This window comes from Impatiens glandulifera, chromosome 5, assembly GCF_907164915.1.
Source record: "Impatiens glandulifera chromosome 5, dImpGla2.1, whole genome shotgun sequence".
In the NCBI taxonomy this organism is placed as follows: Eukaryota; Viridiplantae; Streptophyta; class Magnoliopsida; order Ericales; family Balsaminaceae; genus Impatiens; species Impatiens glandulifera.
In genome coordinates, this window is record NC_061866.1 from 37,395,323 (window position 1) to 37,413,662 (window position 18,340).

At 34.9% G+C, this 18,340-nt stretch overlaps 1 protein-coding gene across 1 annotated transcript; it reads right to left on the minus strand.

Moving 5' to 3' along the window:
• Positions 1–420: 420 nt before the first annotated feature.
• Positions 421–2,403, minus strand: LOC124938845 (pentatricopeptide repeat-containing protein At5g66520-like). Its single transcript, XM_047479367.1, has one exon. The coding sequence runs from the start codon at positions 2,356–2,358 to the stop codon at positions 832–834; it is 1,527 nt and encodes a 508-aa protein (XP_047335323.1). The 5' UTR covers positions 2,359–2,403; the 3' UTR covers positions 421–831.
• Between the last annotated feature and the right edge of the window lie 15,937 nt (positions 2,404–18,340).

Sequence of the window (18,340 nt, forward strand, 5' to 3'; positions counted from 1 at the left end):
TTAATAAAATTTAACCAAACATATACTCAGAAAAATATGGTGAGTTATTTTATATATTTTTTTAAATTTAATAAAATAATTAGGATGTTCAAATAATTATAAAAAATAAATAATAACAACAACCAACCAAACCAAACCTTAATCCTAAACAAACCCAACGGCTGTGTAGCATCTCAGACCGGGATGGAATGCTTGGACCGGTTACAGAGGAACCACTCTAGTTACCTTAGAGAAGGCAAAGTTCAGATCACGAGCTCAATCTACCATTTATTCCCTGTTTTTTTTTACTTGATACATAAGGTATTTGATTCCAGCAAAACCAAACCAAAACAAAGCATAAACTTAATATTTGATTATATACACTTCACTAACACATGTCCAAAGCTCAAGATACGCATATGATTTATCCTGCATCGCTATTGCAATAAAGTGTTGCATGTATCAACCTTCTTCGAAGTAGATTTATATTGAACTTGATGACTTACAATGAACTAAGAATGCTTCAATGCTCGACCTAGGCTTTGGAATTCCGAAGGAGCTTCGGAAGGATCCTCGGGCTCTCTCTTCTCTCCCAAAGACTAACTACTACCAACATAATCTAAGCCTAGGAGCTCGACATAAATAGGACTCTTAGGAGGCGGTTAATTATTTAATATAAACCGAAACTTCTAGGTGATAGTTAGACTAGGGTGACTCACAAGTAGAGGTTACTACCATTAGAAAAGTATAGTTCTTAGTTTACCATCCATATGTGGTTCATCACCCCTAGGATGAAACTGAAACTGATAAGAAGGTCTCAATTTTTTTGCTGTTGGATCTTCTTGAATTCATTTAGCAATATCTCATTTTCTTCTCTCCAGAAATGAATTCATGAAGAACTCCATTAACTTCAACAGCACTACAGCCAGGTACTTTATGAATCATCTTTCCAACCATTTCCTTCCTTAACTTCTCCACATCATTCCATTGGCTTGCCTGAGCAAGAATATTGGACAAGAGTACATGCGTCCCAGAATGATCAAGATTCACATCTACTAATTTCTCAACAATTTCTTTTCCCAGCTCTAACTCTCCATGAACTCCACAAGCATTCAACATCGCACCCAATATACAAGAATCTGGTTTAATATGAAGTTTTTCAACTACTAACTTTGCCTGTTCCATCATTCCTGCTCTTCCTAACAGATCTACCAAACAACCATAGTGTTGACTTTTTGGTTGAATCCCATAAACAACATACATACTATGAAAAATCTTCAAACCTTCTTCTATCAATCCCATTCTACTGCACGCATTCAGGATACAAGTGAATGTAACTTCATTTGGGTTAATGCCTTCACGGCACATTCTTGTAAACAGATGAATAGCTCTAGAGCTTTGACCATGATTTGCCAGACCTGAAATGAAGCAAGTGTAAGCGTATACATCTCTATGTGACATTTTGTCGAATACTTGGCAAGCTGTTTCTATACATCCACATTTGGTGTACATGTGCACAAGGGCTGTCCCAAGTCCTGTATCAAGCTTCAATTTGTTTCTCTTTATATGTGAGTGAATCCATTGCCCTTGATCAAGAGCACCGAGAGCAGCACAAGCAGACAGAGCGCCAACAATGGCAGGGTAATTTGGAAAAATTCCAGCTAGCTGCATGTCATTAAAAAGCTCTAGAGCATCATTAAACAACCCAAATTGAGCGTATCCATTCACCATTGCACTCCAAGAAACCTCATTTTTCACTGGCATTTTATCGAACAGTTCTCGTGCCATCACAATTTGTCCAGACTTCAAGTACCCATTAATCAACGATGTCCAAGCAACTACATCTAGTTTCGAACTCCCATCAAACAATTTGGAAGCCGATTCCATACATTTCAAACTAACATAAAAATGAATTAATCCATTCTGTACAAATTCATGTCTTTCCCACCCCAGTTTGATTATCTGGGCATGGTATATCACACCCAGTGTAGGATCAGCGATTTCTACGCAAGCTCTTAGTAGAAAAGAGAAAGTATATTTGTCAGGCAAAATACCACTTGCTAGAACCTCTCTGTACAGAATCACCGCCTTGGTGGCCTCATTACTCTCAAGAAAGGCTCTGATCATCGTGTTAGAAACAACGATTGAACGGCGAGGAAGTAGGCGAAAGAGATTGTAGGCGGAAGATAGTTCGCCGTGAGCGGAGAAAGAGTACGAGGAGAGTAGCTTCCTGCAGGTGAAGTCGTCGGCCGTTGCGCCAGAGACGATAAGACGAGAGTGGATTTGCTTGAGGTGAATCAGCGTAAGCCATGGTTGATCCAAGAGAGAGAGCGCCCTTGAACGCGATATCAAAGATCTGGCGGCGGATGTAGCTACCATACCAAGCCGCAGCCAGTTCTTTTTTCAAAGCCTGGCTGTTCTTTGTTTTCCACTATGCCATTTGAACTCGAATTCAAATTTTTCTTTATTTTATGACTACCTATATAAAATACATTGAGAAAATTTTCTCTACTCTAATGGCTATTTGGGAAATCTTATTTTGAATCTTAGAATTTAGGGTTCATATGATGTTAAATACATTTTAAGATCTATTTTGCGAGGTTACAATTAATTACATCTTCTTTTGAGCCTTATAATTTGAGATATCTTTTTTTGAGTCTTACAATTTGGGGCTTTGCATTGTTAGGGCATTTGTACCAACTTCCCTATTTTGTATCCCTAAAAATAATATTAAATAATAATATTCATATTTTAGAGAATCAAAATATAAATTATTCTATGTCAGTTTTCTTATCTTTATCCATATATATCATTTAAATATTCATTAAAACAACCAATTTTTCAACCACATCAACCACTTAATTACTTATTCATATATATTTAAATATTTATTATTTAGGGATGCTACAGTAATCCCTAAATATAAGGATTCACTGTTCATCATTCCTAAAAAAAATTATAAGGATAGAGAATTTGATAAAGCATTTTTTTTACAACTTTTATGTTATTTATCTTTATAATAGAGATAGAACACATTTTAAGGATTCTGCTACAAATGCCCTTAGGTTTCTATTTTATAAATTTGTCCTTTTATTTTATTACGACAAGTTACACAAATTTTTATTTTAAATTTAAATGCTAAACTTAATCTCATTTCATTCTTAAACAATTCTACTTATGACATACTACAAGATAAAGGATACATGCTCTTTATAGTTCTAAAATGCATGTAGACTAAGATATTTTAGTAGATAAAATTTCATTTTAAGTTTAGTCGAGTTACGTATGTACAAATATGAACAGAAAACCGATAAACGATACAAGTTAGAAATGACTTAAACTTGTAATATGTCCAATAATTGAAGTTAGTACATAAAAATTCTAAAAATAATTCAAGAATCATCTTGTAATTTTTCTCATATTTTTTGGACACATGTAACACATATTATGATATTGCAAGTTAGAAAAAATGAGGTAAACAGAATTTTCGAGTTACATAAAATGTAAAAAATATACTTAGTCGATTTTTTTCTAGATTTTCAAAAATATTTAAAGCCTCCTTATATAAAAAGCTTATATAACTAAAAGCTAAAAACAAACTGAACCGAGGCTTTAATTAAGCAAATTAGGAGCGGAGATAATTCAATCCTAATTAGGAATGACACGAAAGATTGTGGTCAATACAAATTTAAATTTTGTAGCACCTAAAATTGTAAATAATTTATTTTTTTATTTGTTTTAAAATAAAAAAAGAGTGAAATATATTTAATTAGTTATATAATTAATATTTATATATAATATAAAATGAGATATAAATGATTAATATATTATAATACGAGATAGGAAAAAAGATAAAAAAAAAAGTTTATATATATATATATGGTTGTATATGTATTTAATATGAAAAGAGAAAAAAATTAATAATATAATATATAATTAATAATAAAAATTAAGGGCCATGAAAGGGAAAATTTGATCACCCACAACTAACCTTAGTAATTTCAATTTTTATTTTTAAAATTTTTAAATTTTTTTTTGATACTTTTACCATTATTAACCATTTTTTTTCTTTTTTTCTTCCTTCCCTTTCCTTTCCCCCATTCTGCCCGTTTTCTTTCCCCTTCTCTTCCCCCGCGGCGGTTGCTCTCCCCCTCCCTCATGATCGCCGACTCGGACGACTACCCCCTCGAGCCCAAGCCCCATCCGGACGACCACCCCCTCGAGCCCAAGCCCCAGCCGGACGACTACCCCCGCGACGCTAAGCCCTGTAGCAGAAACTGGCTTTGGATTGTTCTCTCTGTAGCAGAATTTAAGGAGGACGCTGAGCCCCAATTACTGAGATTAGTTCGACTACTCAGTATGATATTACTGTTTTTGCATGTTGAATATGAAGGTTTTATGGTTTTAGGATTTTAGTTTAGGGTTTAGCCTTTAGTTAGGGTTTAGGGTTGAAATGCTTAGTTAGTTCTATTGTTTTGGTTTGAAATGCTTTGATCCAAGGTATAGTTTAATCTGAATGGGGCGTGGATCGTGGGCGTGGATCGTGGAGGTGGGGCGTGGGGGTTGTGCGTGGGGCATGGGGTAGTGTGTGGGGTGGTGCGTGGGAGTGGGGCGTGAGAGTGGTGCGTGGGGAGTGGGGAGTGGGTGGGGAGTGGGTGGGGCGTGGGTGGGGCGTGGGCTTGGGCGTGGGTGGGGCGTGTGTGGGTGGGGATGGGACGTGGAGCGTGGGCTTGGGCGTGGGTGGGGCGTGGATTCAATTACAATTCAATTGCGTACCACGCAATATGAAAACTAATTTAATAAGCTTATTAATAAGTGGGGATAACTCAGTTGGCTGAGTATCAGACTGAAGATCTGAAGGTCATGTGTTCGATCCACTTTCACTGGAAAAGTTTTTTTTTCTATTGGAAATTTTAAACAAACCATGTGACATCCCTGGTAAAACAGAGTGATGATATATATAAGCATTGAAATAATTTTGATATGTATGAATTATTCTTTCAAAAGAGTTGTGTGTGCAATTTGATTTAAATTGAATTTTGTCATTTATTCGAGAATTGATATATTTGGAATCTGTAACATTAATGGGCATGTAAGACTTATGTTATGTTGTTTTCTATGCTTATTTCATATGTGTAGCTAATGCTACTTTGTTTCTTCTGTATTATTAGTTATTTCGTATGCTTAAGGTACGACTTTTGTGGTATTAATTTTCCACTTATATTTTTTTGTTGGTTAGGATCCTAGCAAACTATCAGCCTATCGAGATAGGAAATTTTCAGGAACTAAAGAAGAATTTGATGAGGCACTACAAACGTCTACTACTCTTTATGTTGGGAACATGTCATTTTACACCACCGAAGAGCAAGTTTATGAGTTGTTCTCCCGAGCTGGAGAAATTAAGAGGCTTAACTATGGGCCTTGATAAGAACACAAAAACTCCTTGCGAATTTTTCTTTGTCCTGTAAGAATTGTTGACATTATATATGTTGGTATTATATATAAACCCTTTAACCATCTGCTTTATTTATTTCCTATTTTCTTGACTAGATGTTTTACATATTTGAATAGCCTGTTTGGTATGACCCAAAATTGAAAGCACTCACATACATCAACATTCATAAATATGTTATGCGTATGATGACTGAAAAGAACTCTTAATTACTCATATATTATGTGATTTGTCAAATGGTATTGAAAGTTGGCATTGGTTGATAAATGTGACCTGCATTAGTCATAGATGGGTAGGAGAATAATATAAGAGATGGTATCAAAACATAAATTGACAAAATCCAATTTAAGTCAAATTGCATACACATCCCTTTTGAAAGAATAATTCATACATATCAAAATTATTTCAATGCTTATATATCATCACTCTATTTAAAATTTCCAATTGAAAAAAAACTTTTGCGGTGAAGGTGGATCGAACACCTAATCTTCAGATCTTTAGTCTGACGCTCTCCTAACTGAGCTATTCCCGCTTATTGAATCCACGCCCCACCCACGCCCAAGCCCAAGCCCACGTTCCACGCCCCACCCACGCCCACGCACCACTCCCACGCACCACCCCCACGCACTACCCCACGCCCCACGCACAACCCCCATGCCCACCCCCATGATCCACGCCCCATTCACAAACCATTCAGATTAAACTATACCTCAGATCAAAGCATTTCAAACCAAAACAATAAAACTAACTAAGAATTTCAACCCTAAACCCTAACTAAAGCCTAAACCCTAAACTAAAATCCTAAAACCATAAAACCTTCATACTCAACATGCAAAAACAGTAATATCATACTGAGTAGTCGAACTAACCTCAGTAATCGGGGCTCAACGTCCTCCTTAAAGTCTGCTACAGGGAGAACAATCCAAAGCCAGTTTCTTCTACAGGGCTTAGCGTCGCGGGGGTAGTCGTTCGGCTAGGGCTTGGGCTCGAGGGGGTAGTCGTCCGACGATCGCTGGGGAGTCGACTGGGGTTAAAAATAAAAATTGGAATTACTGAGGTTAGTTGTGGGAATGACCCTCTTTTGAGGGTCATTTGATCAAATTTCGGGAAAGTGAGGCCTATGCAACTACATATATTACATTAACTAATGATCACTGGCAATTAGCCCATCATTCATCCAACTAACACCTTCATACACGTATCAAATAACATAATTCAAACCTTTGATTATTAATTGTAACTGATTCCTCGAGCAACACTCCTGCACTCCATTACCCAATCCAATGGAGCTTTGTCAAGAATTCATGGAGCTCATCTGAATCACTGTAATAGTTACCTTTCACATTTTATCTATTTATTTATTCGATAGTTTTACTAACACGTATCAATGAATCTATAAGCCTATGTTGATCATGCATAACTAATTAGACAATCTTATACACATGCGAACCTTTAATCTTGAGCCAAAGCTCAAAAACAAAGAAGAATCAAGCAAATTAAAGTTTTTCAAGAATCAACTAGGCATCAATTAGAATCATAACTTCGACTAAAGCGAAAATAAATTACTCAAATAGGTGAAACAGAACAGAAATCCACCGATCGAAGTTTTAATGATGATGACAATTACAAAGCGAGGACTTACAAGTTGATAAAACTTCTTAAACAACATTAGAGCACTTCCTAAACAAAGTCAGAACAACTTTCGAGCTCTTACACGTGATGTCTCTCAACCGGACGTTGAAGCGACTATGACGGTTGGAGAAATAAATGATCTCTCCTTCTCACCTTAGGATCTCATTAGCCATCCTAACTTAAATAGATGACCCTATGGGTAGTTATAAAATCACCAGTGAACAATTAAAATAAACTATCCTAAGTTGTTTAATGCCACATTGGTTAATTGGCGAAAATCGGTTGCCACCACTTGATAGAGATTGTTATGGGCCACACTTTAAGCTTTTATAGCCCATGGGATGCATTGTAGAGGGATTTATCCTCTATAAAAGTTTCATCACGTCACTTCGGCCAACCTGCACTCCAAGGTTTCTTTCGGCCTTCACATATTGACTGACATTTTTGTTAGGTTTTGTCCTCCTAGTTGGAGAGACCAAACTTAGTGTAGGCTTTATTTAGGCCATTAGTATATAATGTGAAGGAACATTATTTTTTATTTAGGGTTTTAGTGGGTTTTACCGAAACAACAAGAGAGAGTAGAGCAAAAACAAATTCAGGGGTTTGAAGTAGTAGCTGAAGAAGATTTTTGTTTATCAGAGTTTGTACAGTTTGATCGACTTTAAACGTTGACATATTGTTGGTTAATTCTGGGGATACGTTTTGAACGGTGAAGATCTGTTTTCTGAAGCTTCTAAGTCAATCCAAGAGAAACCAAAATTGCATAATTGATAAGGTTGGTTGATCTTGCTCTTTCTTGTCTTTATTGTAATTGCTAAGATTGTTGTGTGACATTGATGTAATTGATTAGACTCTAGTTTATTTAGAGTGAACCCTTACTTGTAACCTTGTTGATAATAGTTAATTGTTAAGTGGCATGTTCAGGTCCTGTGGTTTTTACTCTCGATTTGAAGAGAGTTTTTTCCATGCTTAAAATTTTCTTGCATTTTCGTTTCAATTTCATTATATTTTGTTCATCTCTTATACTTAATTAGTTGGCAAAGTGTTATATTTTGAAAAATATATTTTCCCTTCAAAGTGTTATCAAAGCCTGGTTTTGTATTTGAGTATAAGGATGGAGACTAACATATCTAGAATGGTGAGTTTGAATGACTCTAATTATAATATCTAGAAGGCTAAAATGAAAGATATTTTTGTATTTGAAACGTTTTCATTTTCGAGTATTCTCTTTAGCTAAGTCTGCAGAAAAAAAATATGGATAGGAAATTTTTGCATAGACAAGTATGTGGTTATATATATCAATAGGTTGATGACAATGTTCTGAACCATGTGAATTCTATTACTGATGCGCATATCCTTTGGACTAAACTTGAAGATTTGTATGAGAGAAAAACATGTAATAACAAGTTGTTTTTATAACAACAATTGATGTCCTTAAAGTATCAAGTTGGTTCTCCGATGACTGACCACTTGAATACTTTTGTGGGAATTATTAATCAATTTAAGGCGATGAAACTTAGCTTTGATGACGAGATACATGGCTTATGTTTACTTGGTACTCTGCCTAACTCATGAGAGACTTTTAGAACAACTCTGTCCAATTTTTCTATAGATGATGCTCTCTCAATGAATTTATTAAAAAGTAGTGTGTTGAATTAAGATATGAGACCACAGACAATAGACTATTTCTTTACAATCTGAGGTCTTGGTTAGAGAATTCAAGGGGAGAAGTAATGAGGAGATGTAAGTAATCGTAGAAAATCTCGTGGGCCTTCTAATAAGTGGACAAATATTGATTGTCATCATTTTGGCCTAAAGGGTCATATCAAGAAAATTTATTTTAAATTGAAGAAGGAGAACAAGAAGAAAAATCAAATCACAACCACAACTTCCAACCACAAAAATGGTAAAAATCGTGACGATGTTGTTATTGTTGATGAATTTTTTACTGTTTGTTATAATGATATTGAGAATGTTAATGTGTCTTGTGATGAGATGTATTGGATGGTAGATAGTGGTGGTTCTACTCATGCTACATCACGACGAGATTTTTTCTCAACATATGAGGCTGGTCATTTTGGTATTACTCGTATGGGAAATACTGGTCAAGCTAAAGTGGTTGGAACTGATAATGTTTATTTTGACATGACCAATGACACTTTTCTTGATCTAAAAGAGGTTAAGCATATTCCTAATATTCGCTTCAATCTTTTATCGGTTGGAAGATTGGACGATGAAGGATTTTGTAATTCATTTTCTGGTGGTGAATAAAAGTTTAAAATAGATCAATGGTTGTTTCTAAAGGCAAGAGACTTTTGAATTTATATATTGTTTTAGAATATCTAAATATTACATCAACACTTGTGAAACTAATTATTCTTCTGAGTTGTGGCACAAACGTTTTTGGCTCATATTAACGAGAAATTCTTAACTATGTTGATTAAGAAGAATGTGATATGTGGAGTTTCAAATGTGCACTTGAAGAAATGTCCAGATTGTTTGGTTGGAAAATAAAGACGAGTGTCATTTAGATCAAATGGATCAAAAATAAAGGCATAATTACTAGACTTGATGCATTCTCATGTATCTGGGCCAATGAAGTAAAGATCAGTTGGTGGTGCATAATATTTTGTAACCTTCATTGATGACTATTCTTAAAAGGTTTGAGCATATATATTGTTAGCACTAAAAGTCTACACTCCAATTTATAATATTAAAATAATTAGTTTGATTTATTTTTAAATAAATAATATCGAAATAATTAACCCCATGTCCAAAAACCTATTTAAAAACGATATCATTGAGGAGGAAGAACTCTAATTTTAGGTACTTCTTCCCGTGAGTCTCAACGGGAACAAAGACGTCTGAGAAGACCATCTGCATCTCCGTTAGACCCTCAACCGGAGTCTGATCGAAGTCTGTGAGCCCTTCCGTCGGAAGCCCAAAGATTTGGGTAAACAGATCTTCAGATATGGAAACCTCTGTTCCTTTCACTGCCGCCTGAACGGTGTCTCTAACTATCTTCGCAGTCGCAATGAACTCTCGTGAAGGGTGAACGGACCGCCTAAAAATTCCTCAGACCGAAAGCCTCTAAGGTTTTGAACATCTTTATCATCGCGGGCAACCCTGAAGCATAAACCGATTTAAATTCCACTTGCATCGTATTTTGAGAGAAAGAAGCCAAAGTCATCTTTAGAGATTAAAGAATAGACGATGAAGAATAACACTAGATTCTAGAGAGAGGGTAGAGAGTTCTAGAGAGAAAGCAATGATTTAGGGAAAACACAAGTGGGTTAATGAGACGTCTTAGGTAATCTTTAAAAATTATAACCGACACATGTCTTAAAAGACATCATTAAAAAAATGTCATTAATTATAATAAATGACATCTTTAAAGAGTATGCGTGTGGTAATGAACCGTCAGGCGTGGTCACATCTTTAATCATGATAGACACGTGTCTTCTTCATGTAATTTGTTTTTAAAGATATTTAAAATATAAGATAAAATCAAATCAAATAAATATTTATTTTAAATACTCTAATTCAAAATAATTGGAGGAAAAATATTTTATTTTAAAATGTGACTGTTCACTTTCTAAGGGGAGTTTAAATGACAACGTATTGATAAAATTGAGACAGTTGTCCCACTCGGTTTAAGATGAGTCGTCTTAAATACACTTAGACAGTCCACTTACGGTGTTGTCCGCATACCTTGCATTTAAGCTTAGTGAGACGTTTGTTCTTAAGGTGTCTAATGACTTACAATACAACTGTGTTAGCAGACGTCTGCCCAACAGTTTAACGTCTAACTATGCTGAAATAACAAGCTGCTTAGGCACAGCCCGTCTGATGACAATGTCCTCAGACGACTGTTCTTTCGGCACGATTTGAGACATCCGTATTAACACGTATGGCTTATCATTTTATCAACAAATTCCCCCTAAATTTGTGCATATTAAATTTAAATTAATTTAAATCTAAAAGATCCAAAATATTTCTAAAGTAAGAAAACTTAGTCTCGCGAAGAGGTTTCGTGAAGATGTTTACCACTTGTTGATCTGTTGAGACGTATTACAGCCAAACATGTTTGTGAGCAACATGCTCCCGGATGATGTGATGTCGAATATTGATATGCTTCGTTCTGGAATGCAACAAGGGATTGTAAGTTATTGCGATAACGGTGATGTTGTTACAGAAGATTGGAGACTCGTCTACCTGGATGTCGTAGTCTCTCAAGTGTTGTAGAATCCAAAGTAGTTGAGCACAGTAGCTGCCTACAACAATGTATTTTGCCTCTACTGTAGACGTGGTGAGACGTCTGCTTCTTACTATTCCAAGAGATCAGACGATCACCAAGAAATTGACACGTTCCACTAGTTCTCTTCCGATCAATCTTACAACATGCGTAATCTGCATCAGAGTAACTAATTAAGTTGAAACTGGAATCTTTCGAATACCACAGTCCAACACACTTTTTAAAATACGCTTAGCATCTACGTAATGAGATTGTTTAGTGTTAGCTTGAAAACGCCCACACACGCCGACGACGAACAAGATGTTTGGTCAGCTAACTGTCAAGTAAAGTAGTGAGCCGATTATTCCTCGGTAAGCTTTGATGTCAATACTTTGACCATCTTCATCTTTATCTAGATTTCTTGATGAGTTAATGGGTGTCGAAGCAGCTGCACAGTTCTCCATATTGAATTTCTTCAATAGCTCCTTAGTATACTTTGTGTTGGGATCGGCGTCAACAACAACCGGTGGGGTTTGAGTATTTTTGAACGACTATCAACTTCCAATTAGGTTTTAACCCTGTTAGAGGTTAAGACATGTTTCTATTCTCGTGAAAAATCTTTTCGGGTTCTTGAATCGGATTCAAGTGTGGAATTACTTGCTAGATTTGAAGCGTATTAATGCAAAATGAATAAAACAGTAAGAAGTTGTTTATGGATGTTCGGAGACAAAAAATCCTACCCCCTTCTCCTATTTCCAGAAGGATTCACTAGAAGACTTTAACTTGTGTAGCCTCTACACAAGCTCGGTAAGAAGTTCAGGACTTAACAATGCATGTTCTGAACTCCTAGCTCTCACACTTTTGAACAGACACCCTTTATTCAACTTGCAACGCTTAATATTCTTAACATATGTTACAACAATTTCTCTCTCAACTTATCTTAATGGAAAGTACAAAGTATATGAATTACAATTGGCATAGTGAGAGGTGATATTGATCGTAGATGAACAACGTTAAAAGAACCAAATGGAAGAGCTAAAAGAGAAAAGCCAACAATTCTTCTTGATTAAGATCTACTTATATATATATATATGAGTCACAACTACTTTACATTCAATGATGGCGAGTTGTAGAGCTCTGCATGTTGATGTAACGTAGATCTACTTGAGTGTTGTAGCCGCACTTGAGTATCGTAGTCCTACTTGAATAATGTGTGACTATTGAGCTTCTTAGAAGGTTTATATAATGATACATGGCAATTAATACAACAGTCGAATCTAAATATTGGCATGTGGCATTATTCCGTTAATTATTGTGCGTGCTGATGTGGCAGTCTACCGTTTATCGAGCGATGAGAAAGGAAGATAAACGGGCGCTGCTTGAGTCTTCTTCTGAAGCTTAGACGTCTTCTAGTGCTTCTTCAGAACAGAGCGTCTATTTAAGGCTAGACGTCTTCTTCAGACTAGAGCGTCTGTTGAAGCCTAGACGTCTGCTAGCGCTTCTTCAGACTAGAGCGTCTACTAAAACCTAGACGTTTGCTAGTGCTTTTTTAGACCAGAGCGTCTGTTGAAGCCTAGACGTTTTCTAGAGCTTCTTTATACCATAGCGTCTGTTGAAGCATAGACGTCTACTAGCGCTTCAACTCTACTGATAGAGATAGACGTCTGCTTGTTGCCTTAGCTCTACTTTCGTCAGCTTCTCAAATAGTCGTCTCATGAGCTGTTACTGCGCAAAGACAAGTACACGACTTAGTTTTATTCACAAATGCATCCTTAAAACTTTATGTGAACACATCATTAAATCATGTTATATTGATTAAACTAGTTCTTATTCACCTAATTTCATTTTAATCAGTTTACACATTTTCCTTAATTAATTATTTCTTTAATTAATTTATTCTTCTTTTCTTAGTTAACTTATTCTTACACTTTGCTTGATTGATGAAAGTTCTAGCTTCAAGTTGTCAAACTTGAAGACCAAGGAAGAACGTCATCTCACCATCATACTCATCTCAAATTTATCATGCATCAGGTTAGAGAACTTCTCGTATAGTTTGAAGTTAGTTGATTTAAATATGATATCATCCACATAGATTTGAGCAAGTAAAATATGTGAATCTTTAACAAATCTATAAAGTGTTTTATCTAATGTGCCTACAATAAAATCATGGTCAAATAAGAATTTAGTTAAAGTATCATACCAAGCTCTAGAAGTTTTTTTAAGACCATATAAGGCCTTATCTAACTTAAAGACATGATTAGGTAGAGAATGATCTTGAAAGTCAGGCGGATGTTCAACATATACATCTTCATTAAGTATACCATTTAGTAAAACATTTTTAACATCCATTTGATATACTTTAAAATTTTTAAAAGCTGCATAAGCTAGAAAATTTCTAATAACTTCAAGTCTAACTATAGGGGAGAATGACTCCTCAAAGTCAATTCCTTCTTCCTTCCTATAACCTTGAGCCACTAGTCTAACTTCGTTTCTCACAACTAAGCCATCTTCACTTAGTTTGTTTCTAAAAATCCATCTAGTTTCAATCAAAGATTAACCATCTGGTCTTGGAATTAGATGTTAAACTTTATTTTTTTCAAATTAATTTAATTCTTCTTGCATAACATTAATCCAATCTGGATCAAACAATGCTTTATCAATTTTCTTAGGTTCAATTTTAGAAATAAATACATAATTTGCAATTTCATCCATTAGTTGATTTCTAGTTCTATGAGGTGCATTAGGGTTACCTATGATTAGTTTAGGTGGATGGTTTCTGTTCCATCTAAGGTTTGGTCCCAGAGGGTCAGCCGTTTGATCAGTTGTCTTAGCAGCATCTGGAATGTCAGCAGCATGCTAACTATTAGTTTGGTTTTCTTATTGAGATTCAATCGGATCAGCTTGCTGATTAACTTGATAAATTGACTGATCAGACGTGCTCTTTCTGATGACCCGTCACTATCAGATTGAAGATTGGCAGTTTTCAACCTATTAGCCACTCCGATGATTTCTTTCGAATTACTTTCAACAAATTCATCAAAAACAATATGAGTAGATTCTTCAATAGTTAATGTTTGTTTATTAAAAACTCTATACGCCTTACTCACTGAAGAATATCCTAGTATTATGGCAGCCTCTGCTTTATCATCAAAAACAGTCAAATGAGTTTTGTCATTGTTATGAATAAACAGTTACATCCAAAAATTCTAAAATATGAAATTTTAGAAACTTTGCCATAGAAAATCTCGTAGTGTATTTTATTAAAACGTTTATTAATCAATGATCTGTTTTGAGTATAACAAGCTGTGTTGATAGCTTATGCCTAAAGTTTTTGAGACACACCAGAATCTGCTAGCATTGACCTATCAGCTTCCTTCATTATTTTGTTCCTCCTTTCAGAAACACCATTTTATTGTAGAGTTCTAGCACTAGACAACTTATGTCTAATCCCAAATTCCTCAAGGAAAGAAGATAAAATTTTGTTTGTAAATTTTGTTCCCTTATCACTTCTAATCTTTAGTACACTTAGAGATTTTTCATTTTGTAATCTTCTAATGATTTTAATCAAATTTTCAGCAATTTGATCCTTAGAAGCTAAGAAGATAACCCAAGTAAAACTAGAAAAATCATCAATTATGACAAGAGTATATTTCATTCTCCCTAAACTGGTTACTGGAATTGGACCAAACAAATTCATGTACAATAATTTCAAACACTTGTTGGATTGGATATTCCCTTTGTTTTTAAAAGTTGATCTGACCTGTTTACCCATCTAACAAACAGGACATACCTTATCTTTAGAAAACTTTAATTTAGGCATACCAACTACAAGATCTTTTGAACATATTTTGTTAATTGTTTTAAAGTTAATATGATTTAATCTTTTATGCCAAAGCTAGTTTTGATCATTTTTGGCTATCATGAAAACCTGATCAGATGTTTTAGGCTTCCAGTTCATCTTATATAAGTTTCCTATTCTACTTCATGTCAGTAGTGTGTTTCCCTACTGATCTTTAACTATACATGCATGTTTTTAAAAATCTATAGTGTATCTGTTATCACACATTTGACTAATGCTTATTAGGTTATAACACAGATTTTCAACTAACAACACGTTATTAATAGTAAGATTATCGTGGAAGTTCTTACCCTTACCCACGGTTTTACCTTTATTGTTATCATCAAATGTGATTTTTGGTCATGTACATTTAGTTATATCAGTCAACAGCCGGTTGTTGCCTGTCATATGTCAAGAGAAGTCGTTGTCCAGATACCAAACATACTCCTCTTTAGGCCATTGTTCTATTGTACCTACATATATATACATATTTACAACTTTGGTACCCAACTTCATTTGAGTCCATGGTCAATTAGTCCATTGGGAATCCATATTTGGGTTATTTTTATGGATCTCCCATTTTGTGTTGTCAATAAAGCATAAAATTTAGATTTGACACACGTCTTTCTGCCAGTTGATGATCCCTTAGCCTTAGAAGATGATTTTTGAAAACCTTTTGACTTTTTGTCAAAGTTTTTTTGCTAGAACAGCTGGTTGCCAGCTTCTTAGGCTTGAGTCAACTGATAGTTGGCTTAATATATTTAATATCATCTTTTAAGGTTAAGTCGTCACAGCTGTGACTAGTTCCAGTATCAGTTAAAGTACTCTTGACAAAGCTTATGGATTTAAGCTTGCCTTTAGCTAGGTTTAAATTTTTACTAGACTCGTCTGAAGAACTGTTGTCAAATCCTAGACCAGATTTACATTTGGCAGGTCTTTACTGAGTGATCATCTATGTAATAGCTTTTCTAGATTTCGTCCAAGAACTAATCACATAGTTCAATCTTTGGTTTTCAACAAAAAGAGTTTTCATCGTTTCCTTGAGCTTCTCATTCTCAGATGAGGACTCACTTATTTCATTATTTTTCAAAACTTCAGATTCATTGTTTTGAAATGAAGAACTTGTACTGTCAGATTTATTTTTCCAATTTATCTCATTAATAGAGTCTGATAGTTTCTTGTACTCAATGAATAAATCATCTCTCGTGAAGTCGTTAGAGAAGAAGTCAAATACCTCAATGCCGTCAGCCATGAAACATTTGACACCCTAATATTCACTTTCGCTTGATGAACTGTCATCTGATTCACTATCAAACCATTTACTCTTGCTTTCCTCAGCCAGCAGAGCGTTTTATTCTTTTCTGTTTCTTCTATTAGACTGCTTCTTGTCATCCCTCTTGGGCTTTCTGCAGTTAGCCTTGAAATGACATGGTTTATCACATTTAAAACATTTCAAGTTAGATTTTGATTCATCTTTATTGTTAAAATCTATTAGAGTTAGAGTTAGGATAATTCTTCTTCAAGAATTTGCCAAACTTCTTGACAAAGAATGACATTGCATCGTTGTTGATCTGCTCAGTAGAGTTTGCAATAGTCACGGCAGTAGGTGGCTATTCAGCAGTCACCAACGCCTTTGTGATGATCGATGTGGATGGTTCCTCTTCATTCCTTGACTTATTTCAAACTCATAGGCTTTCAGATCGGGGAAAAAGTCGTGTAACTCAATCTTGTTGAGATCTTTGGATTCCCTCATCGCCATCGTCTTTATGTCTCATTCTCTGGGAAGAGTTCTCATGATTTTAATAGAAATCTCTTTATTGATGTAAGTCTTTCCCAGAGTGGAGAGTTAAATGACAATGCTACTGAAACATTCATCGAATTCAGTCATTATTTCTCCAGGACGCATCTTGATGTTGTTGAACTTCTGTGTGGCAACCATCAATTTATTTTCTTTGGTTTGGTCACTACCTTCACAACCTTGAGTCAGCTTCTCCCAAATTTCTTTAGCAGTTGTGCATTACTTGATCTTGCTGAACATGTTTTGTTTAGCGTCTTATAGAGGATATCTTTGGCCACATTGTCTAGGTTGGTCTTCCTCTTATCTTCAGTAGTCCACTCATGTCATGGCTTATCCTTCATCTCAGGAATACCATCGGATGAAGTTGTGGTTGTGCTGATCGTCTGGATCTTCATTGGCCCATCAGTGATGACGTACCACATATCGTCATCTTGAGCAGCCAAGTGAGCTTGCATCCTTATTTTCCAATCATCAGTCTTCCTTAGTGAACATTGGGATTTTGTTTAGGAGAGACGTGATTCGAATGTTTGTTTTGCTTAAGAATAGAAACACCTACTCTGATACCACTTGTTAGGATCGATGACAACAATAGAAGGGGGGTTAAATATTGTTGTACAAAACTTGACTTTCAGTTCGATTTTAATCTTGTTAGAGATTAAAATATGTTTCTATTCTTCATAAATCGTCGAAAGCTCTTGAACGGTTTCAAGTACAGAAATGCTTTTTAGATTTGAAGCAACAAATGCATGATGTTAAGATGTAGAAAGTAAATAACACGAGAGTCTTATGAATGTTCGTAGATAAAACTCCTATTTCACCCCTTCTTCTGTTTCCAGAAAGATTCCACTAGAAGACTTTGGTTTATATAGCTCCTATACAAATTATAAGTATGAAAATTTGACTTACCCTATTTGAAAAATAATATTATTATGTTTAATAATATTAAAATAGTATTTTGGATTTTTATATTCAAAATAACTTCAAAAAAGGAATTAAAATCTAATTAAGGATTAATTATTGTTATAATTAAACCTTAATTAAGGAAACTTTCCAAAATTCCAAAAATAATTTGAGGATAAAATATTCGTATATATTTTACCCAAATTAGACTAAGGAATGGGTTTAAAATATTTAATTAGAATTTATTCATGATTTATGTTTAATTCATGACTTAAACCAATTAAATAAAATATCCCAAAATTCCCAAAAAAATGATCATAATTGTTATTATGATTTTAGAAATAATTTTTGTGAAATTTTTGGTGAAAAAAAGGATTTTAAAGGAATTAAATTCAATTTTTAATAACTTTTTAAATAAAATTTAAAACTGCATAATCCTCCTGAGTGGCTGATTTTATGTTTAAAACTTTGCAGTAGGATCCTGGACCATCAGATGAGCGCCCAGAT